General features: G+C 40.7%; 2 protein-coding genes across 2 annotated transcripts; both read right to left on the reverse strand.

Moving 5' to 3' along the window:
• Positions 1-1,110: 1,110 nt before the first annotated feature.
• LOC109622400 (uncharacterized) lies at positions 1,111-22,418 on the reverse strand. The gene is made up of 5 exons (XM_062854405.1): positions 22,282-22,418; positions 20,683-22,172; positions 5,734-7,646; positions 1,669-1,821; positions 1,111-1,603 (listed from the first exon to the last, which is right to left on the reverse strand). The coding sequence occupies exons 1-5, from the start codon at positions 22,416-22,418 to the stop codon at positions 1,481-1,483; spliced, it is 3,816 nt and encodes a 1,271-aa protein (XP_062710389.1). The 3' UTR covers positions 1,111-1,480.
• Positions 22,192-22,983, reverse strand: LOC109408898 (uncharacterized). Its single transcript, XM_062854406.1, has 2 exons — positions 22,681-22,983; positions 22,192-22,604 (listed from the first exon to the last, which is right to left on the reverse strand). The coding sequence occupies exons 1-2, from the start codon at positions 22,803-22,805 to the stop codon at positions 22,421-22,423; spliced, it is 309 nt and encodes a 102-aa protein (XP_062710390.1). The 5' UTR covers positions 22,806-22,983; the 3' UTR covers positions 22,192-22,420.
• Between the last annotated feature and the right edge of the window lie 406 nt (positions 22,984-23,389).

Below are 23,389 nucleotides of genomic sequence, written 5' to 3' on the forward strand. Positions count from 1 at the left end.
ACATATAATTCTATATGCAAAGCTCTCTGCTGGTGAACTGACAAAATGTTATTGCGAATAAAGCATATTAAAAATGCTGACTAGAAAATATCTATAAAACGTCCCATGCCATATAGAATGGAACTGGTTCGGGCCGGATGCGGTTACTTGGAGGCGACGCCAAAGGGATCATTCAAAGTTTCATATTTAGGCTTGTTACCGATATCACATACATATATGTCTAAGGATTTGGATGAAAGAAACTGTAGGAAGTACTCACCTATAGAATTTATGGTAGTATGTACTTATGGTGTGATGTGCATTTGCGGCATAGCCGATCACAAAGAGTTTGTTATGGGTTATGGCTGCAGGAGATAAGAACTGCTATCTCTGGGAGAGGAATATCGGCTGCATTACCAGGAAAACATAATTTAGCAATGATTATCTCAGCGCTTCCCTTAATGGTTATACAGAGCCATCATCCTGGCGGTCATAATGTCTCGCTGAGTCATGTCTGTTGGCAAAAGGGGGTCGCACGACCTGAAAGTTTGGGAACCTATGCATTAGAGTATCTACTCTAGAAGAGAGCTGGCCGTCATCATACCAACCTGCATGAGTTTAGTTTGTACTTGTACTCGGTTTTCGGTTGACCCATTGCCTCAACTGGCATTATTCGGAGAAACCACCTTTTCCGGATGGATATCGTTCTTCTTTGGAGTTCGCGAGTTATCAAGGTTTCTTCAGAAGAAGCTGAGGTTTGTCATTTTTATTGGTGCATCTGTGGTCACGTTTCGGCTTTTACTACCTATGTATTTTCGGAGCTATTTCTGGGTATCCTTGGTTTGACATCGCTAGGGCTAGGATAGGAGTTATGTCAGATCATGGGCCATTTCCGTTAGAGACAAGAAAGCTAACCTGTATGTCCCTTTCCCTTGTCAGTTACTGGTGACTATCTCAGATTTCTCTTGGGTCAGCCTTTCGGAGAGGTTTCTCGTTCTTTATTTTTTCATTAGAAGTAGATCGTATGTCCAGAAAACCACAAACAAAATCATCACCTTCGTAGTCCCCAATAGCTAACAATGATGCATTTTAATGGGTTTCTCAATCAATATAGATGAAATTAAAGCAATGTGGAGTAGTTGATATATGTTGAGTTATATTCAAGGGAGAAGCACATCACGTCCTTATTATGCTACACTCGTTTTCGGCCCCAATTCCATGTAGAACTCAATACAGTCGTAATTGCTGCACTAATTACAGCAAACAATCAAAATAGATAAATAATCACTACGATTTTGCAAGTAACATAAAATTGTATTAACAACTACGGTTGTAGGAATCCCATGGAATAAGAACAGATCATTGTACAAAAAAAAACATGTCACAACAAGTAGATTGGTTTCCCTCAACCATTGATCCTCTAAGGATGTTTTAACTTTTGAACCACTGTATAACACATACCAAAAAGGAAGGTTTGTTGTTCAACGAGGATCTCCGTTCGTCACGTTCCGACCGTTTTGCGTGCAGCTTGCGATTGATTAGTGGTCGTTTTCTTAGTACGGCTTCCACTGCCCTGAACAGTCCGAAAAGTGATACACCGTTTGTCCAAAAACGATATCAAATCCTATCGGAAAACAAAAAATTAGATATAGGTTCTTTCGAGAATAACACTTAGTTATTAATACTCACATTGCTCTCGTAACGCAGGCCGATCTCCTTTAGATGACAGAAGATCGCATCCAAATCGATTGGCTCATACCGAAGCATCTGGCGACGAATTTCAGGCTTCTCGAAGACCATGTTGTGGAACGCGATGTGGAGAGGAACGGCGCACCAAAAAGTCTGTTGATAGAAATATTGAAATGATATAAACCTTCATGTTCCTCCTGAAATTTGCGCACTCAAATATTAGCAAAAGTTGAATATATAAAGAGTCACACTTTGCAAATTGTCAGGAAATCATTCGAGGATAGGAACCCACAGAAAACTTTTCAGAGATTCAACAAAACCCTTCAGGGATATCCGCAGGAAATTTTTCCGACCTTCTCATATGAACTCTCATAGGTATTTCGTCAGGAAACCCTCCAGGGATTTTCTAAGGAAACCTTAACCACTTCGGGACGACTTTCTTCATCAACCTCGCCGCTGTAGAACGCGTCAGCGAGGTGCAAATGACCCAACCGTCCTGAAAGGGTTAAAGGATTCTTACAGGAATTTCTTTAGAGTTTCACATAAAAAAATCTTCCAAAATTCCTACAGAAAGTTGTACAGAGTTTCCACAGAAACCCATTCAGGAATTCTCACAAGAAATTATTCAGGAATTTCAATTGGAAGTCTTTCGGGGATTCTCACAGAAAATACATCACGACTTTTCATAGGAAATCCGTCAGTGATTCTCATAAGTAATCTTTCGGTGATTTTCACAGGAATCTTCCAGGGATTCCTACACGCAGCCTTTGAGGATTCCTTCAGGGAATCCTTCAAAGATTCCCACAGGAAATCCGATGCAGACTTCCGCAGAAAACCCTTTCAAGAATTTCCTCACAAACTCCCCAGGAATTCCCACAGGAAAGCCTTTAGTGATCCCCAAAATAAATCCTGCTGGATGTCCCATAGGAAATCCTTAAGGGATGTGGAGGGTCACCACAGGATGCTTACAGAAAATCCTTAACGGATTCCCACAAATAATCCTTCAGGGATTCCCACAAAAAAAAACCTCTCAGGACCAGCAAATTCAGGAATACAAAGGAAATTCTTCAGGAACTGTATCAGCTTATGTAAAGTATGCAAAAAAAATTGAAATTTCCAAAAGCACATGCTCGGTGTAGTACTAGATTTGTAGTAATGAGCTGATTTATTGTCAATTCTCCGTTTCTTGCAACTTAAACAACACAGTTACTCAAAGTTTTGCTCAAACAGCATCAAATTAGGCAAGGAATCAAAATACCCACGATTTCGTTGCAGAAACAGAGAATTATCCTTCTCACCATACAAAAATTTAGCTCAATTCTAGTACTACACCGAACGTGTCCTTTTAGTCTGAATACATGTATGTTATAATTTCCAATAAAATGAACATGAACTCAAGGAAAAGTATGAAGTCTATGGCTTAGTTTCAAAATAATCCTCAATATAGGTCCTCAACATCTAATAATTGTCTCTAGACCTATTTTTATACTTTTATACTAGCGTTACAACAGAAACCCTAAATAGAATATCGGAAGAAATAAGGGGAGAAATCTCTCAAAAAAAATCCGGGAGAAATCTCTGATGGAGAAAAACAGCACATACCTGGAGAAATTCCGGGAGGAATCCCGGAACAATTGAAAGACTTTTGGAGTATTCCCCGAAAGAATCTCCAGAGATGTTCCTGAGAAACCCTGAAGAAATCCCTGAAAAAATCCAGGAGGAATCAACAAAAGGAACCCCTAAATAAATCTCGAAAGGAATTGTTGAAAGAATGTCGAAAGGAATACCGTAAAAATCTATAAAGAAATCCCAGGAGAAATCATTGAAGGAGTCAATAAAGGAATCCCGAGAAAATCCTAAAGGAATTCCAAAAAAATCCTTGAAACAATCTCGGAAGGAATCCCTAAATTTAAGCCTGGAAAAATGTTTTAAAGAATCTCGAAGGTATCCCGAAGGAATACCGGGTAAATTTCTATTCGTTAGATTCTGGAGAAAATTATCTGCATGAATTCAGTCTCGGGAAAAATCTCAGCGGGAATCCTAAAAAGAATATCGTAGGAGATGACGGGAGGAATCTCTCAAAGAATTCCGGGAGACATCTCTGAAGGAGTAAAGCAACAAATACCTGGAGATATTCCGGGAAGAATTCCTAAATAATCGGCGAAGGAATCCCTTGTGGAATCGCTGAAAGAATCCAAGAGGAATCCATGAAAGACTCTTGGAGTAATCCCGAACGAAACTCAAGAGAAGTCCCTGAGAAAATCATGCAGGAATCCCTGGAAGAATTCCGGAAGGAAAAGATCTCTGACAAAAATTCAGGAGGAATCCCTAAATGAATCTCGGGAGGAATACCTGAAAGAATGCCGGAAGGAATCCCAGGAGAAATCTATAAAGGAATCTCGGCAGAAATCATTGAAGAAATTCCGGGAGATCCCTAAAGGAGTGCCGGAAAAAATACCTAAAATAATCTTTGGAGGAATCGCTAAATAAATGCTGAAGAAATCCCTAGAAGGAATACCTAGATAAATTCCTAAAGAAACTACGAATCAATTAGGTTTCATGAGAGAAATTTCTGAAGGAATCTACAAAAGATTCAGAAGGAATCCACAAAAGATTCACTTAATGAATCTTGAGAGGGATACCTGGAAGAATTCAGCAGGAATCCCGGAAAAATCCTACAAATTATCTCTGTCTGAATCCCGGAAAGAACCTTTATAGGAAACCTGGAAAAACCAACGAAGAAATCAATAAAAAAAATCCCCGGAAGAATCGATAAAGGAATCCTGGAAAGAATCCTGAAAGATATGTCGAAGGAATCCCCGGAAAAAAATTCATAAACAATCAACGTAGAATATAATGGAGAAATCCCTAATAATATTGAATATTGAATATTGAAATCCCTAATAATATTGAATATTGATATCCCCAAAGGAATATCTAAAAAAAAAAATCTCGGACGGAATAGCCGAAAGAATGCCGGAAGCAATCCCGCGAGAAATCTTGAAGGAATATCGGACAGAATGCTTGAAAGAATCTCAGGAGAAACTCCCAGAAGAATGCTAGAGGAATATCAGTAATAATCCGTGAAAGAACTCGGAAGGAACCCTGAGAATGCCGGAAAACATACTTGAAGCAACCCGCGAAGAAATCCCCGAGGGAATCTCGACAAGAATCAATGAAAGAATTTCGGCAGGAATTCCTAACTTCCCGAAAAAAGTAATAAAGTTCCAAGAGGAATCCCGGAAAGAATTCTGGAGAAATCCCTGAAAGATTCTCAGGCAGAATCTCTCAAGAAACCTTTCAAAGATTCCTACTGGAAAGCCTTTAAAACTTCCCGCAAATAAAACTCAGGAATTTCCACGGTAAATCCTTCATGGATTCCCAGAGCAAATTCTTCAGAGATTCCTACAAGAAACCCTCTAGAGACTCCTACAAGAAACCCTCCAGAGATTCCCATGTAGGAATTCCTACAGGTAACCTCTTAGGGAAACAAAAAAAAATCCTGCAGGTATTCCCACAGGAAATACTACCAGTATTCCCCTAGAAAATTATTTGCAGGAATTCCTTCAGAAGAACACAAGAAGTTCATCAGAAATTCCTGAGGAAATCGTATTAAGATTTCAACAGGAAATTCTTCAGGAAATCTCACAAAAATAAACTTTTCAGAGATTACCACAGGAAACTCTTCAGGGATTCCCAGAGCGAATCCTTCAGGCGCATACTTCAGGGGTTCTCATTAGAAAACTTCAGGCATCCCTATAGGAATTCTTCATGTATTCTTAAGGAAATAATTCAGGGACTCCCACAGAATTTTTTTCAGGAATTGCCATAGGAAATCCTTCAAGGATTCCCACAAGACACCTCAAGAGAATACCACAAAAAACGCAGGGATTCCCATTGGAAATTCTTCAGGGATTCCCAAAGAATATCCCAAAGGTATTACCACGAATTTGAATATTATAATCAATGGTATAACGAAATTGCGCCCAACTCACTTACTAATTGGGAAATACAACAAAATGATTATCAGAATACGCAAAATATGTTATTGTTAGCATTACATACCTTTTTTCTCGGCTTCGATGGAAGAATGTAGTCTTCGCCTTCGATTTCCGAAGGCACGGAATTATCTCCCCTGTATATCGGCCTCATCTCATCGACATCGCTCAGACCTACATCCACGCCTTCAGCGTCATCGCCATCGCAATTACATTCATCCACATCGAAGACTTCCACCATCGGATGCGTCTGGTCGTAGATGAAGTTCAAAAATTGCACAGCTTTACTCCTTTTCAACTGTTTCATGCCGTATTTGAACAGTTCCCGGTGCAACAGAGGCGACTCCATGCCGTCATAGTCGGGTCGTGGACTCACGCTGTCCAACTCGATCTCGATTTCGACTGGTTGAGATGATGGAGCATCCTTGGCAAGGTCTTCGAACTTTTCGTCGAACCCGGCCCTACGCTGCGCAGTAGGCGGCTGTTTGCTTGTTTTGCTGCCTAGCAACACGGAATCGGACGTCGTTCGTCTGATGGGACTAGCACGTGGTGGCTGCCGTTGTTGCTCAAGCTGAGTGCATGTCATCCGCGCTTGGCTAAGTACATGTTCGATTTCTAAGTCTAGCTGTTCCGATGGAATCGGCGCTGGCGTTTCCACCGGAATTGTTTGCACGTCGTCCCCGATATCGTCGTGATTGTCGTCGGAAAAGTCCGGGATTTCGTAATTGTTCATGTATTCGTCCAGATCGGGAGGCTTCGTTTCGTCGTGGGTCGATTGCTTTGTTAACGTGGTGGGCAGGTTAAACTTTTTGATTATGCCATCCAAGAAGGCCAGCGTATTGTCAGCTCGATTGGTTTCGTTCGCTGGGTTAGGTTCGGCACCAACGTCTGTTGATACTATCGGGGATTCGTTTTGATGTTCATCTGAATTACCAACTCCAGAACTCAGTCTTTTGTAATCATCTACATCGAAGTAGACTTTGGTGCCGTCGAGATCATCACCGTTTAATGGCATACTTGGGGATGAAGCAGCATTCGATGCTTCACCGGGATTGGCAGCAGTAGGCGATAGCGGACTAACGTTATAAAGAATTGAAAAGTCCTGACGGATGGAATAGTTCACTTCATCATCAGAAATTACAAGTACGTCTGCGGGATCGTCCTCACAAGTAGATGAATCGCATGATTCATTGACTCGTTCACGAGTATTGTCCTCTCCATCTTTTTCAATTTCATAGCCTTCTAAGATTTGACTTTCACTGGGTGCAACAGTGCTACTAGACGAAGAGATGACTATATCATCGACATGCTGTTCTGCTACATTGGAATCATTTTTGGTTTGATTGTCTGATGTGTGTTCTTTTTGTTGTGAATCAGAAAATTTAGAATTATCATCTTCAACCATTTCTGAACCATCCTCGACTGCTTCAACAACTTCCACATCTTCATTCTCACTCATATTGTCCTGATTCATAACCGACAGTGCATGAAAAGAAAATTGCTTCCCTGGTGAAGGAAACACAGATCTATCGAAACGTTGCTCTTTTTCGTGAATACCACAATCAACGAAATTGTCGGATGTTCGCTTCCCCACCTGACGAATGCCAACATCGGTTGCCCTCTTAACTGACTTCGAAGATTCCTGGGACTCGTCGTACCGTTCCTCCTTACTCGTGTCATCATCATCCACCACTTCAATTATCTCCCCTCCGTTGCCCGATACCTCACTCAACCGCTGCTTCATCGCCAGTGCATGAAAGGAAAAATCCTTCCCGAGTGAAGGAAATGCCCCTGTCACCGCCGCTTCGACACGTGGCCCAGCTTGGTCGGGGAGCTGATTACTGTTACTGTCATCGGTAGAACTGAGCACCACAACGACATCCTTCGAGCTGTCTCGATTCCTGTCGGGAGGTGGCTGTTGTTCGGGCAAATGATGTTCGCTACGGTCGTGCTGTACCGAAAAGGAAGTATGCATCTTTGCTGACAGAAGGCAGAGAAAGAAAAAAGGAATCTATCAGTAAAATTCGTGAGAAGTTTGACATGAAGAGCTAAACAAGAAAGGCATTTTGAGCAGCGTTCAGCAGAAGTTACTGCTGCAAAAATTAATTAGGACTGCAACTCCAACAAAGATACTTATAATATACATGTAATGTATGTAATACAATTTCCTGTATTTGGACCATGTGAGCAAATTTGATATTGTGTTTTAGATGTATGTAGGTGTGTGTCGAATCCATCGAAACTTCTCGTAACCCTTTCGCGAATGAGTACAAACAGATGAATATTTATCTCCATAGAAATGGAACAACTTTGACGACTTTAACAAAACATTTTTAACAAAACATCACTTAGCCTGCATTATTTGGCTTACCTTATTTAGCGTACCTAAATTCCTAAATAGAAAATGAAACAAATATGCGGTATGTAATACCTTTTCCACTGTTTACGGTTTTTTGTTTATTTTTGGATTAACTTGTGGTAGGTAAGTCTCATCCATAGACCAATTCAACTACCTGTGTAGTAGTGTTTTGTTTTCAAATTCCAATTCAAATGTTGGCTTTCCGTTCCAAATGGCAAAGGTCAAAAGAAACTTTCTCTGCCAATCTGCGCATGTGCAGCTCCAGGGTGTCTACTCAATTATGAAAATGAAATTCCTTGATATTTCCAGGATTTTTCCAGGTTTTTGAAAATAATTCCAGGTTTAACAAATCGACTAAACTAAACATGTTTTCAGATTTCTAGAAATACGTGGAAACGCTACTTTTTCGGAAATTTCTAGTTCCAACTATAATGACATTTAAGGAGAACATTCCCCCAGCATTTAGGACGGAAGCACGAGATGATTTTTTGATGAAATTCTTAATACAATCCTGGTGATTTTTTTTTTTTTTTTTCCTCCCCTGTTGGGGAAATTAAGCCACTGCGTCCAATAGGCTGAACTTTTGTGGCATGTCCCGTTTTGATATTCGCATCTAGCCAGCTAATTACCATGTGTCAAGTAATCAGCTACTGCCACGACGCGTCGTCTCCCAGTCAGGTGCAATGGAATTAATAAACTCCAAGACCTTCCCAGGTTTTGCAGACCAGATCTCACTGGGTTGCAAGCAACCACTATTTAGAAATCTTTGCCTGCGCGTGTATAAAGCACCACAACTGCAAAGCAGATGTTCCGAGGTTTCACGTTCCGTATTACAGAAACGACAGATATCACTCTGAATATGGCCAATATTTTTCAAGTGATACCTGCTCGGGCAGTGTCCAGTTACTAGGCCAGTGTATGTACATAGAGCTCTCTTGTTGAGCTCTAAGAGCTTTTTGGTTTTAGAAGCATTTGGTGTTATAAATCGTTTTGACTGATTGCAATTTTTGACGTCCATCCAATTGGATATCACCCTCTGCTCAGCCCAGCGTTTCAGGTCAATTTTAATTGTATAGTTTGATATACCACAGAATGGTTCTGGACCAGCAAACTGTAAATTGGAACCACTTTTAGCAAGCTCGTCTGCCATTTCATTTCCTTCAATGCCACAGTGACCTGGAACCCAGTATAAGTTTACTGAATTCCCTTGGCACAGCCTGCGCAGTGAAAGAATGCATTCCCAGACAAGCTTTGAAGTACATTTGTAAGCGCACAATGCTTTTAGTGCAGCTTGACTATCTGAGAAAATACAAATATTTGCGTTTCTGTATTTTCTCTCAAGGCAGATATTTGCGCATTTCAAAATAGCAAGAATCTCTGCTTGAAACACCGTAGGATAGTGTCCCATCGCCACTGAAATTTGTATTCCAGGGCCGTAGATTCCCGCTCCCGTTTTTATTCCAACTTTTGAGCCATCTGTGAAGAATTTGATTGACCCTTGACGAACAGTGGGACCTCCGACTTCCCAATCTGCACGAGTTGTTTCGTGCAACTTGTAAGGAACATCATGGTTCTCCACAGGTTTCATCCAGTCTTTAATCATTTTCATTACTGGCCTATTTTGGAAGTATTGTGAAATGCTCAGGTGACCTACAAGATCACCTGGCATAAACATTTCAACTCGTTCAAGTCTCAGCAATTCCTTTTCTGCTTCTAATTGCACGTACTCGTGCAAAGGTAGCAGATTGAGAATCGCATCTAAAGCTTTTGATGGAGTGCTTCGCATCGCTCCTGTAACAGCAATGGACGCAAGACGTTGAATTTTCGCAAGCTTTGTTTGTGTGGTAGCCTCTTTCGTTTTCGGCCACCAGACAAACGAAGCATACGTCACTTTTGGGCGGGTTATGGCAGTATAAATCCACATTATTATTTTTGGTTTCAAGCCCCACTTCCTGCCAATAGTTTTGGAGCATAACCAGAACGCACTTGTTGCCTTACCGATCACGGACTCAATTTGAGCATTCCAGTTCAGTTTGGCATCCAGAATCAAACCTAAGTATTTGACTCGATCACTAGGATGAATTTGTATCCCTCCAAGCCGAAAAGCTTTTAGGTTGATCTTCCTTCTCCTAGTGAAAGGGACAATTACGGCTTTTGACGGGTTGATGCTAAGGCCCTCCTTAATACACCATGAATGTGTATAGTTTAGGGCCCTTTGCATTCTCTCCGAAACAGTTTCGTCATACTTTCCTCTCACTATTATGACTATATCGTCTGCAAAGCCCACAACTTCGAAACCTTTTTCCTTCAAGCTTCTTAGAAGATCGTCTACAACTAAGGACCACAATAGTGGTGAGAGGACTCCTCCTTGAGGGCAACCTTTCGTTGCCCTTACTGTTATAGAAGAACTTCCCAGCTCAGAGGTGATTTCTCTTTTTGCAAGCACAGTATAAATCCAATGTATGATACATTGGTCGAAGTTTTTGTTCTCCATGGCACGCTTCATAGATGAATAGGAGGCATTATCAAATGCTCCTTCTATGTCTAAAAAGGCGCATAGAGCTATTTCTTTTGCTGAAAACGTGTTTTCCACTTTTGTTACTAGCGAATGAAGTGCTGTAACCGTTGACTTACCAGATTGATAAGCAAACTGGAAGTCAGATAGGGGATGGTCTTTTATGTAAGAAGAATTGATAAAATCCTTCAAAACCTTTTCCATAGTCTTCAACAAAACTGAAGAAAGACTAATTGGCCTGTATGCTTTGGGATGCGTCTTGTCTCGCTTCCCCTTTTTTGGTATAAAGATAACTTTTACAAGTCTCCATTTTGATGGAACGTAATTCAATCTTAAACTAGCCTTGAACATCTCAATTAGTGATGGTACCAACACCGCTTCTCCATTTTGAATCAGTGCTGGAAATATTCCATCAACTCCTGCAGATTTAAAAGGCTGAAAAGATCTAATTGCATTTTCCACTCTGGCCTTCGTGAAGATTTCATCAGCTAAATCTGAGGTGGTGTTTATTGTCCTAGTTGACTCCGAAGAGTTTATACTAGGACATCCTTCACCTTCCAGAGATATAGTATCATTGGAATCCACACTTAGAACCGAACCCGGAAAATGGGTTTCCATCATCAAATCCAAAGTTTCACGAGGAGTTTTGGTAAAAGCTCCATCGTCGCGCTTCAGGTTTCCCAATTCATTTGAATGATCTTTTGCGAGCGTTTTCTGTAGTCTTGCAACTACAGGAGTGCTGTTTATGTTTTCACATGTCAGCATCCAAGACTTTCTTTTAGATTTTCGTATTTCGTTGTTGTACTCAGTCAGGGCTTTCCTGTACTGAGTCCAATCTCCCGTTTGTTTCGCTCTATTGAACATTTTACGAGAAAATTTTCTAAGGCGATCCAGTTTAAAGTTCCACCATGGCACGTCTCTAGTAGAAGACGATTGTATGGTGGAACAACTTCCGTTAAAGGAATTGATGATACTTTCATTTACCCTTTGAGAAAATGATTCCAACTTTTGGGTTGAATCAATAGGTTCTCCCATTGTAAATGAATGCGTATTCAACAATTCTACATATTGATCCCAGTTTGTCCTCCTGGGATTTCTAAATGCGGTTCTAGAGTAATCTCCACCACTCCAATTGAAGATTATGTGTTTATGATCAGATAGAGAAATCTCATCTGACACGTGCCAGTTTGTGATCTTGTCAAAGATTGCAGCATTGCACAGTGTTAGATCCAAGACCTCTTGTCTGATTACATTTGAGAAAGTAGGTTTATCACCATTATTGCAAATGTCTATATTGTTAGAAGACAGATACTCTAATAGTGACTCACCTCGACTGTTAATATCCGTACTACCCCAAACCGTGTGATGTGCATTGGCGTCACAGCCAATGATAAACGATTTGTTGTTTTCTTTACAGAATTGAACAAATGATGCGATCTCAGGAGGAGGTACCTCAGGAACATCACCAGGAAAGTAAGCTGAAGCCACAGCGATCTCAGTTTTACCTCTAGTGGTTGGTACCTCTACCATGACCGCAACAATGTCCTTTCTGATAAACTCTGTAATAGGATAGCATTTTAACGTTTTGCGTACTAAGACAGCGGTTCTGGGAGAATCTTGTTGCTCATCATAAAATAGTTTACTATTTTGTGTCAGAATACCAAGAATCTTTCGTTTGTTGGACCACGGCTCTTGAATAAGCGCCACTTCCAGTCCTTCTTTTTTAAACCTTCGACTCAACACAGCAGAAGCACCTTTTGCGTGATGAAGGTTTACCTGTATGAACTTAATTCCCGCCATAAAATAATTTCATTTACCCACTTTTATTAAACCTCGGAATTGAGACGTAAGAAAAGTGGCCGATTATCCCGGAGACAAATAAGGTCCACTGCGTCATTGCTCCGTTTAACACAGTAAGGGCAACATACTGTGGAGGGTGCCCTGGTACTCCACAGGCTCCGTTCACGGTTAAGTTTTTATTAGAACCCCCCTAACCATTCATTCCTAGGCACGGTACGCTTAACACCATGAATTAGGGGTCGCTTGTTTGGTGGACTTTTACCACCGGATTAGGCAATCCGTAGTGATATTCTTAGCCAGTTGAGGTAACTGCTACCGCCACTACACGGCTATCTAGGCTGATCGGGAATAGGAATTAATATTGATGATCAACTTCTTTAGAGCCCGAACAGCCGGCATCCTGGTGATACTTTTGAAGAATTTTCTGCATAATTTGTTGAAAATTTTGTTCATGAATTTATGAAGGAACTTAGCAAGGAAAACAACAAGAAATTACACTATATTTTTATAAAATGTAAGCTTGGCCGTTCCAGCAGAATTTTTTTCGAGTAGTTCCTGTGCAATTTTTTTTTAATATTGTCGGACATTTTAAAAATTGCAGCTAACGCTTTTAAACTAATCCTCAAAGAAACCTTTCACGCATAGCTTCAGTTTATTGCGCACGAAGACCTTCATTGGTTTCGCAAACGAATCGCTCAAGTATGTATTTTTCAGGTATTTCGCTAGATTTTTCTCCCCAGTGATTCCTACTTATAGAAATTGCTAGCAACAATGTTAGATATATTTATAGGATATCAGTCAGAAAATCCTTTCAGAATTTCAAAAGAATTTACTTCAAATAATACTGCCAGTTACACTTGAAAATTTTAAAAATGTCCACATAAATTCAACTAGAGGAATTTCTTAATTCTTTCAGAATATTTTAACTTGTGGAGAAAATACAACATATTTGAACAATTACACAGCGCAACATTTTTTTGTCTCAAGAGCAAACTTATGTGTCTCCGAAGGATTTTGGGCCGCTGAATCCGAATCCGGGCTCAGATTTGCTCTAACACGTCACAATTTTGAGCTATACCTCAATTTATAGGGCAAAATATGCGATTTTGAGCTTTTTTGACTGCAAGCCATTAAGCTTGGAAATATTTTTTTAAGCAATCAAAAGGTTAATTAGTCAATTAACATCTAAATTAACGACTCATGCAAAATATTTCGTTTCATCTTATTAAATTTGATAGATTTAAGCATTTTATGTTAGTATGAAAACTTGCATGCAACTTTTGGAGGATGACTTGTATGGGAAATATCGTACCTAACATAAATCGCTTAAAACTATCAAATTCGATTTGGTAAAACGAAATATTTTGCATAAGTCGTTAATTTAGATGTTAATTGACCAATTAACCTTTTGATTGCTAAAAAAAATAAAAACCTTGCTTAATAGCTTGCAGTCAAAAAAGCCCAAAATCGCATATTTTGCCCTATAAATTGAGGTATAGCTCAAAATAGTGACGTGTTAGAACAAATCTGAGCCCAGATTCGGATTCAGCGGCCCAAAATCCTTCGGAGACACATAAGTTTGCTCTTGAGAGAGACAAAACGTTATTTTTTGTTACGCTGTGTTACTTTACGTTAAAACATCGTTTTACCAAAAGTATATGAACAAACATTGTTACAGATGGACTACTTTCAAAATTAATAGAAAAAAATTTGTAATTCGATAGCTCTGGTTGTTAATAGTTTCACTTTTGGAACAAGTGATTGACAATTAGAATATACTAATGAGTTGGTAATCATGTTTCAAAACTAGTGCATTATGTCCATCGAAAATAGTTTCTCTCGAGTTCGTTAAAATATGTGGAGCTCAGAAGCAACTATGGGAAAGAGAGAGTTGAACATTCTTTCAAAAAGAGACGAACCAGCCAAGGGCTGAAAATCTCTATAATAAAGTTAAATCAATCAATTCTACCAAACATTGTTAAGAATCATTTATAAGTTGTTCTAAAAACGTTTCAGAAATGGCCTTCCAGAAGTCATCTAGTTAATTTCGCTAGAAATACTAACATCGAATCCGCCAGAAGTTCCAATTGATCAATAATATTCTGCAGGAATTTTAGGAACTACGCACAAAATGTATCTTTAAGTTCCTTCAGGTATTTTCCAACATCTACAAGCGATTGTGAATTTGTTATGCAAACCTCAATAAATTTTGCAAGACAGTAAGCTCATTCACATGGAAATAAAAAAAAAATAGCTTATACAATTTATGTCACTAAATATTTAACGCTGCAATATATTGAAAGTTTTGAGAATTTGAAATCCTAACAATAAAAGCATGTCAACTCAGTTTTCCGAAATAAGTAAAACATAAAATAGGAGATTGCTGTGAAAAAAGTACAAGTTAGCTTCAACGTCAGATATTCATTACATCTGATAAATAATATTTAACTAGCGGGTAGTTAATAGCGGCGCAGCCGAAATTTTTATTCGCTTTGAGGCATTTCTAACTGAAAATTTGTATTAAAATGATAAACGCAGAAAATCCCTGATTGCCACCAAAATTCCCTGAGAATTCCAGGATTTTTCCAGGTCGAGTAAAATTCCCTGATAATTCCAGGTTTTCCAGGTTTTTCCAGGTAGTAGACACCCTGAGCTCCGTTGATAATTTTGGCCTCAATGTCATAGGCACTATCCGTAGTCCTCATCAACACGCAAAAAAATGTCGCATATTTGAATCAAATGCATAACCACTTTGATTCAAATCCAATACTGTTTTTAAATCAAAGCATATTGATATTTGAGTCTAATACTAAACGACTTTGATTCTAAAATAAATATATTAAAAACAAAGTCGTTGTGTCTTTGATTTGAAAAAGTGATATTTAACTTTGAAATAAATATAACATTTTGCACAAGTTTATCCGGTGCCATTTTCTTTTTATTGTTGTAAAGCGAAAACAAATAACTTACTCGACGAAATTTTTGATCAAGAGATCGCAGTTAAAACATAATACATAGGGTATGTGTACCATCAGTAATCTCAAGCTCCCATATTCATCCTATTCGAAAACAAGCGAATACGGCGCCGATTGATTTCGTTCTTTTTGTTTTCATGCGTGCTCACTTCTAACAAAAAATACAAAAATAAGAAACAAAACAAACAGCGCTTCAATCCTTTGTTTTTCGTAGGATGAAAATGGGAGCCACATGCTTAATAAGGGAACCAATACCCTATTTATTTTATTGAAAACGTGTGGTTTGTCGGATGTTACAGAGAGTGCTTTCATTGGTAAGTACAATAGAGTGAAAGATATTATTTATTTCTAAAATTCATATAATTTCTTCTGAATAACAGCAACACAGGATAATCGAGTGCAAGGAAGTTCTGCAACTCATTCCGCAGCCGTTTCTAGCGGATATGATGAGGTGCATCATGTCGTAATAAAGAAAAGGCCTGGTAAGCATCAACTGCTGTTCATAAAATTATATTTGCTAAGGAAACCCTTTTTGTTTGACAGAATCTTCCTCCGCTATCTATTGGATGTTCCGCTGAATCTACATCTGTAACTACGTCGCCTTCACCTCTGCCGGCTGTTGCTAATGTAACAAGAGGCAACTATTGGGCAACTGCACAAGAGCTTACGTGCTACAAACATCAACAAAGAATAAGGTCCATCATCGAAAAATATAAAACTGAAAAATTCTAAAAACTATTGTTGAGATTGCCTGGTTATGTAAATAGCGCAAATATTGTCTCCTAAAAGTCTTATTCATTTTCATTGGATTATCTGCTTTTATTGAATACGATCTCATAACTATTGAGAGCATTTCGATCTTATGCTCTCAGTATTTATTAGATCGCAATCAATCGACAAAGGTAATCCATTCAAAACATATTTTATGGCCTTTTTGAAATATATTACTATCAAATAATGTTATTTTTAAAATAAATAAATTTTGTATTTGATTCAATAATTTGTGTTTTTTGATTCAAAAATAAATATTTTTGGAATAAAGTAGTAATATATTTGTTTCAATGAAATTAACACCGCTAGCCATCATGGTTTCCCATAGTGGAAATCATCATGGTTACAGGTCGCAAGCCCTGGCAAAGTGTGGAACGTTTTGATGGCTGTGATCCCTGACCATCATGTAATCAAAATCCCAGGGATACTCAAGTGACCATACTGTTGGGTTGTGAGGGTTGCGTGTGTGGGGTGCATATATTGGCAAGCATTGCTATGGATCGTTAGGGCTGAGTAGGAGCGGGGAATGGATCTACGATTGCTGAATTGCGATTATACCTACTGGTATAGTCGTGATTCAACAGTCTTGGCGCTGCTTTTCGCTTGTGTTCGGCCTTGTTGGTCGTTTGTTTAGGCGGTGCGGGTAGGTCTCTATGTACTTCGTACGTGTAGTGCGCACGGCTTCAGCATTGTGGTTACTTGGGTAGTGCAGGATATTGGGTTTGGGACTGAAGGAGTCGTCATTGATTCTGACGACACCATTGAGTGCTCATTGTTGGCGGTTTGGTTGATGACGATTTCTTCAGCTATATACCACGCACAAACTTGGGGAAGAGGGACTGCTTTGTAATGCAAGAGAGGGATTTAAACTCTGTGTTACGGGTTGGGTGAGGTCATGCAGATAGAAGCAACCCAGGTGACCGTGCGGCTCGGGTCGTGATGGATGCATGAGTGCAGTGTGTGTGGTGTGCGCTACCCTGTGGGTGCAGTTGAGTCCGGCTTGGAGTGAAAAGAGACCCTTCTCTACCCTAAATCGGTTTCGGTTGTACGGACGGGGTAGTGTTTGTCGTATTTGTGACGTGTTGTGCGTGATTTGCGGCCCGAGCTGCGTGGTTACTTGGGAAGTATTGTGCTCTCCATCTAGATTTTGGTTTTAAGGTGAAGATATGGCTGGGCTGTGCCTCGGATTTGTTGGGCACAGGTCTGGAGAGCTGGTGGCGGTTTGTGCTGGAGGGTTCGCTCGATTGGTTGTTCACTGGTGGTGGCCAGTCGATCGACTATTCCCGCAGCCTGTCATTTGGTTCTTGGGGTTTGTGCTCTCGAGGTTCGTGGCGTAGCTTCTTTGTATCTTCGCTTTAATACTAATATTCCTTGTTTAATTAACTGACTATTATGTCCAGGTGCTTAACTCATTCTATTTCATAGATTGCCAGATTTGAGGGTAATGGTTCAATAGGGTGTTAGCAATCAGAGTGGATTAGAACGAGTTGGCGCCTACAATACACCAACACTAACACACATACACCAACACTTACACGCACACATGCACCTACAACTAGCTGTAAAAGACCAGTGGGCGGGAAAACGGTGCCTACCCAACAGTTGTAGGTGGGCTGTTTGGCTTAGCTACATGACTTGGTCCGGCAAGCCCATAAACACCAATTGGTAGACGTATTGCCTAGTGAAAAGACAACGCAGATGGGCGAAAGCCAGGGGATGCGTTGATAATAGCAGAATAGCAGAATATATTTGTTTCAATGAAATTGAATATTAGAATCAAATATTTTCCACTTTGAATTTACATTCAGGCAGCTCAGAGCAAAGCAGAGAATAGCAGACAGTCAAAGTTAAACTGATGCTTCTACCATAATGCACGCATTCCCAACATGCTCCGACTGCAGCAAAGAGCACTGAGAGAGACAACGGAGAAACCGCCACAGCTGCGAGCAGTCATTCTTTAGCTGACGACGGAGAGTGGCTGGCATGGTTTATAGCAGATACATGTAAATTTAAAGCGAATATGCTTTAAAATCTGTAAACAAGCCGTCTGACCAGCAGCGGGCTGCTCGGCTGATGTTAAATGTAGGTGATTTACATTTTTCTGTCGCAAATTTCAGTTGATCTTCAATTTACGTGCTGTTTAACTTCCATATTTTTTGCTGTGAGGAGCAAAAACGATGCGAGCGCCATGAGCGAGCGGTTTGCATACTACGGAATATTTGAATAATCCGTTAAAAAAGGAAACGATTGGAAGTGAGCAGAGTGAGACCAATAAGAGTATATTACAGGTGGGGAAGAAGAAGAGATGGCTATGTATTAGTAACGATATAAAAATGTAAACACAAATAGTGACGTCACTATTTGACACGCGTTCTAATGGGAGCTCGCTTTGCTTGTGGTACAGTAGACGTTCGATAACTGCAACATGTTTACGTTTCACTTAGCGAACGAAAAATCGATAACTGCAACGCCTGACAGTGTCAACAAGCCATCAATTGACGTAAAATGAACGAAAAATTCATTCGACTGATCATTAGGGCTAACATGGCGCACGATTTTGACGTTTGGCGGTGCGATAACTGCAAATTTGTTGCACTTACCGGGCTTGCAATTAAAAAGCATTGCAGTTAAACCGTTTGCACCGACCGAACGTCTACTGTAGTGACATGTTTTGCACCAGACACGGATCTCACGCACATGAAGCACAGAGAACAGACATCCAAGTCCAGTTCCGAAACTGTGTAAGGAATTTAACGGCCATTTGAAATCGGCAACACAAGTGGCAATAGCGTGGCGCTGCAATCGGTTAATTTCCCATACTAAATCAATTCACCACTTGAAATGTTTCAATTCACCACTGACTGTGGCAATTTGGTGTTTGGCGGCGTTAGTGTTGTCATCGTGTATTGGTTTGCAACCTTACTCAAGTAAAGATTGAAATCCTTACACAACTTTCCGAATGAAATTTGTTCTAGCCTTGATGTCTGTTCTCTGTGCATGAAGTATCTTCTTCCCTACCTTTGTTAGACTCTCATTGGAGTGAGACGCCTGTTTGTCTGTATAACCTCCTTTGTAAACAGATGCTCGTGACGTACCTTTTCGATCTTACTCAAGTCAGACCTACAACAATTCCCACGCTGCACTACGAGCATGGCACACAACTCTTAGTTGGCAATCTTTGTCATCGACTGGCACATGGAAGCATGTTGTAGGAACTTGTGAAGATCAGATTTATGTTGGGCGCTCCTTGCAGAATGTTAACTCAATATTTTGGAATCTCTTTGAAACTTGAAAGCCAATCCTTGACATTATTAGGGTAATGTATTTTTTTATTATTAGTTCATTTATTTGGTAGGCCCATGCGCGCTTAGGCTTTGAGGGGCCATTATTAGGGTAATGTAGATCAGAACTTAAAGCACAGAGAACAGACATTCAAGTCCAGTTCCGAAACTGTGTAAGGAATTTAACAGCCATTTGTAATCGGCAACACAAGTGGCACGGTAAAGGCTGGGTATGCTGCAGACATCCAGGCATGAACAAATTTCATTCGGAAAGTTGTGTAAGGATTTGAATCTTTGCTTGAGTAAGGTTGCAAACCAATACACGATGACAACACTAACGCCATCAAACACCATATTGCCACAGTCAGTGGTGACTTGAAACATTTCAAGTGGTGAATTAAATTAGTATGGGAAATTAACCGATTGCAGTGCCACGCTATTGCCACTTGTGTTGCCGATTTCAAATGGCCGTTAAATTCACACATAGTTACATAGTTTTGGAACTGGACTTGGATGTCTGTTCTCTGTGATAGCGTTGAAAACTATCGGCCAATTTCGATTCTTTCCTGTCTAGCGAAGACACTCGAGCTATTGGTTCACGAAAGAATGTACCTTGCTGCCAAGCCCATAATTTCGCAATACCAGCATGGCTTCGTGAAAAACCGGTCCACCACAAATAACCTAATGGCGTACACTAGCTTGCTGAATTCCAGTTTAGACAAGCGCTGCCAAGTGGACATTTTGAACGTGGATTTTTCCAAAGCATTTGATAAAGTTCCTCATGATCTAGCACTGAGAAAACTCAACGTTCTAGGTTTTCCTGATTGGTTTATCTCTTGGCTACGCTCATACCTGCATGGTAGATCTGCATATGTTAAATTGAAATCCGTTGAGTCAACACGTTTTTCGACACCTTCAGGCGTTCCGCAAGGTAGCCATCTCGGATCGTTGATATTTATATTATTCGTCAATGATCTGAGCCACCGAATCAGTTCTCATCACCTCATGTATGTACGCTGACGACCTAAAGATCTACTGGATTATAAGTTCACTAGTAGACTGTGCCGCTCTGCAACAGGACATCGACGTTGTAGCTTCTTGGTGCGTATCAAACGGAATGGAACTGAATGCAATCAAATGTAAAGTCATTAGCTTCAGCATCATAGAACAAAATACCGAAATATTTTGCAATTTAATCAAATCCAGTATTTATTAATAAAAAAAATTATATCAAGTAACAAAATTTCAAACCATTTAGGTTAAGAGCTCATTCAGTACTAATTTAGAAATCAATACGGAAATTTCTAGTAATTACCTTCCTCGCTGCTGTACATCTCGTAATCGATGATGGGATCCGAGTCCTCGAAAATATTTTCCGAGCTTGTTGCACGAACAACGCCTTCCAATGACTCAACAGGCTCAACATCCTCCGGTGCCACTTCATTCCCCTGCTGCGCCGTAAGGAACTTGGCATCTTCTGCTTCTGGCTGACTTTCAGTACGGGGCGTTTCCTCCACTTCCATCGGATCGTCTCTCGCATCACTGTCCGATCCGAAGAGATCGGGCGAAGCAGATCTGTGCTCGTTTTCGTCGGCCGTTGTTTCATTCTTTGTCGTTTTGCCCTCAGGTGTCTTGCGAACCCTCAGGTGTACCGGAACTTCATTGTGGCGGTACTCTTCCGGAACGGTATTCATGTCCAACAGTGAGTCTTCCGGATCTTCCAGTAGTTCCTTTCCTTCTGATTTTGCTGGGGATAACAACGGCTCTTCATCTTCGCAAGGTATTTTATCTGACAGTCGCCGTTCTGGCGTCGGTTCTCTTCCGGGAATCCTGCTCCAGTTCTTCAATAGATAGTCTGCCTTCACTTCACTCATATCAACCAATAATTCTACATAATAGTCACTTCGATCCTGCCAACTATTTCCAGCATGTTGACTTGTAAAGAACACCGTACTACCGTAAGTCCGCAAACCTAAATCACTCTCACTGAATTCTGGAAATTGTCGGTCCAAATCCCCTGGGAACAAACGCCTGGCCTGACGTTCCATGAACCCCACTGTGTCCTCAAAATCCCTCCGAATTAGCATGCTGGGCTTTTTGTGTTTGCTTCTCTTCGCGTTTTTCGGCGCACTGCCAAATATCACATTCAAATCGGAATCGTAGTAGCTGGTCTTGCACTTAAATCCGTAATGCTCTAGCGTGGTCCTGATTCCCTGTATTCGACGTTCCTCCGATGATAAAGAACCGGAACTGGAAGAAGCTTCAGCGACTTCTTCGGCGTTCAATTCCACTTGGGAACCGCCGCCGCTTTGATCGACCAGCGATCGTGACATCGCCACAGCTAGCTGGAACTCGTCCGGATCCAGCCGGTCCGCCAGCGTGTGCTCCAGCATGAGGTTCTTGAGAAGGCCTTCATCGTTGTCCTTGTACTTCTGGAACACTTTCCGGATGTCAGCTTGATTCTTGGGTTTGCGAGGCGCCCGAGGCTTTCTAGGGACAGTTGCCTTTCGTTGGGTTTTCGTCTTCGCTTTCGCGGGAGCTTCCGGTTTAGGTGGTTCGAAGTCATCCTCGGAGGTTTTGAAAAACTTGCTTATTACTCCTTCCGTGCCATCCTCAAGAGGTTTTTTGGGAAATTTGGGCAATTTTGGTTTCTCCACTGGCTTGTCTACTTCGTCGAATCGTGTGCGCTTGATGATGGGTTCGCCAACAAGCTCTGCTGGGTTGCGTTCCTCCGAATCGGAGAGGTTGATGATTTCTTGTTCCATTCGCTCGATCGATTCACTTGAGGGAGTCTTCGGATGTGTCCTACAAAACAAAATATGGATTTCTTCTGTAATATTTGTCTACATTTTATTTCCTGGATTTGGTCTAAAAGCCTCAACGGTAAATAACAACGATTAAGTAAGAATATTACCCTTCATGCTCCTGCAATGGTTGACTTCTGCCGCCAGAAGCCAAAGACGAAGACGACGAGGACGATGACGATGGCTTGAAAAGTCTTAACTTAGCGTACTTAATTTTAGTGCCTTTGCTGCTGTTGCTGGTTGCCATTTTTACTTCTCCGTCCGTTCGTTTTCCTGATCTTCCAGCAGCTTTCGGATGGTATCGCCTTTTTTGGGCGCCAGCAGACTGAATCGCATCAAATTCCGCCGGTCGATTTCTTCCTCGGTTTGCTCCAGGAAGTTCCGCCGCAATCGCTGTTTCAGCTCGTCTCCTCCAATGTAGCTGATGATGGAGCTGTTGGAATTGCAAACAAAATAGGATTATTATAATGACCTTAGGATTCAATACACAAGAGGAAAGAAAAACTTACTAATAAACAGCGAACGTAGCACTCCCGATGGCCAGCACTGCCCAGGCAAATTTGTTACGCGCTTTGTTGATAACCGTGCCGTGAGTTCGTCGTGGCTTCCACTTGCTGGTATCGACTCCACCCATTACAAAAACAATTCAACTCTAGTTTCCCAGTTGCTCCCGCCTTCGACGAATTGATTTCCGACAATTCCACACTAAAATACGTCACAAAATTTGGTACTTTATCTCAAAATCGCGAAAAAACAGACGACCGGCACAAGAAATTACGTGAACATCGCGCCCGAACTGCGGATACGAAAATAAACAGCTGTCAAATTCGTTTATGTCGACATAGGTTTGACGGGCGTCCTGAGTTTGACTCTGTCATGAGAAGCCGACAAAACACACGGGTATGTCGACCACAGCGGGAGAGAGCACTTTTGGAAAATCCTACTCTGTTGCGTTTAGGCTAACCGGGTGAAACATGTAAAAATTTAAAAGTTATGCCTTCAATAATTTGTTTAAAGTTCACTTGTTGTATTTAAGAAGAAATTAAAACTAATGATTGGAACATTTTTTTTTGATTTTAGTATCAAGTTTAGAAGCAAAAGTTGTTCAATATAAATAAAGCCAGACCTGGCTAAGAGGCATATTTTAAGAGTGTGAGTGAACGACGGAGAGCAAACGATAGCGCGCTTGGTGGCGCGCAATCCTTTGTACGCAAACAC

This window comes from Aedes albopictus, chromosome 2 (genome assembly GCF_035046485.1).
Source record: "Aedes albopictus strain Foshan chromosome 2, AalbF5, whole genome shotgun sequence".
Lineage (NCBI taxonomy): Eukaryota > Metazoa > Arthropoda > Insecta > Diptera > Culicidae > Aedes > Aedes albopictus.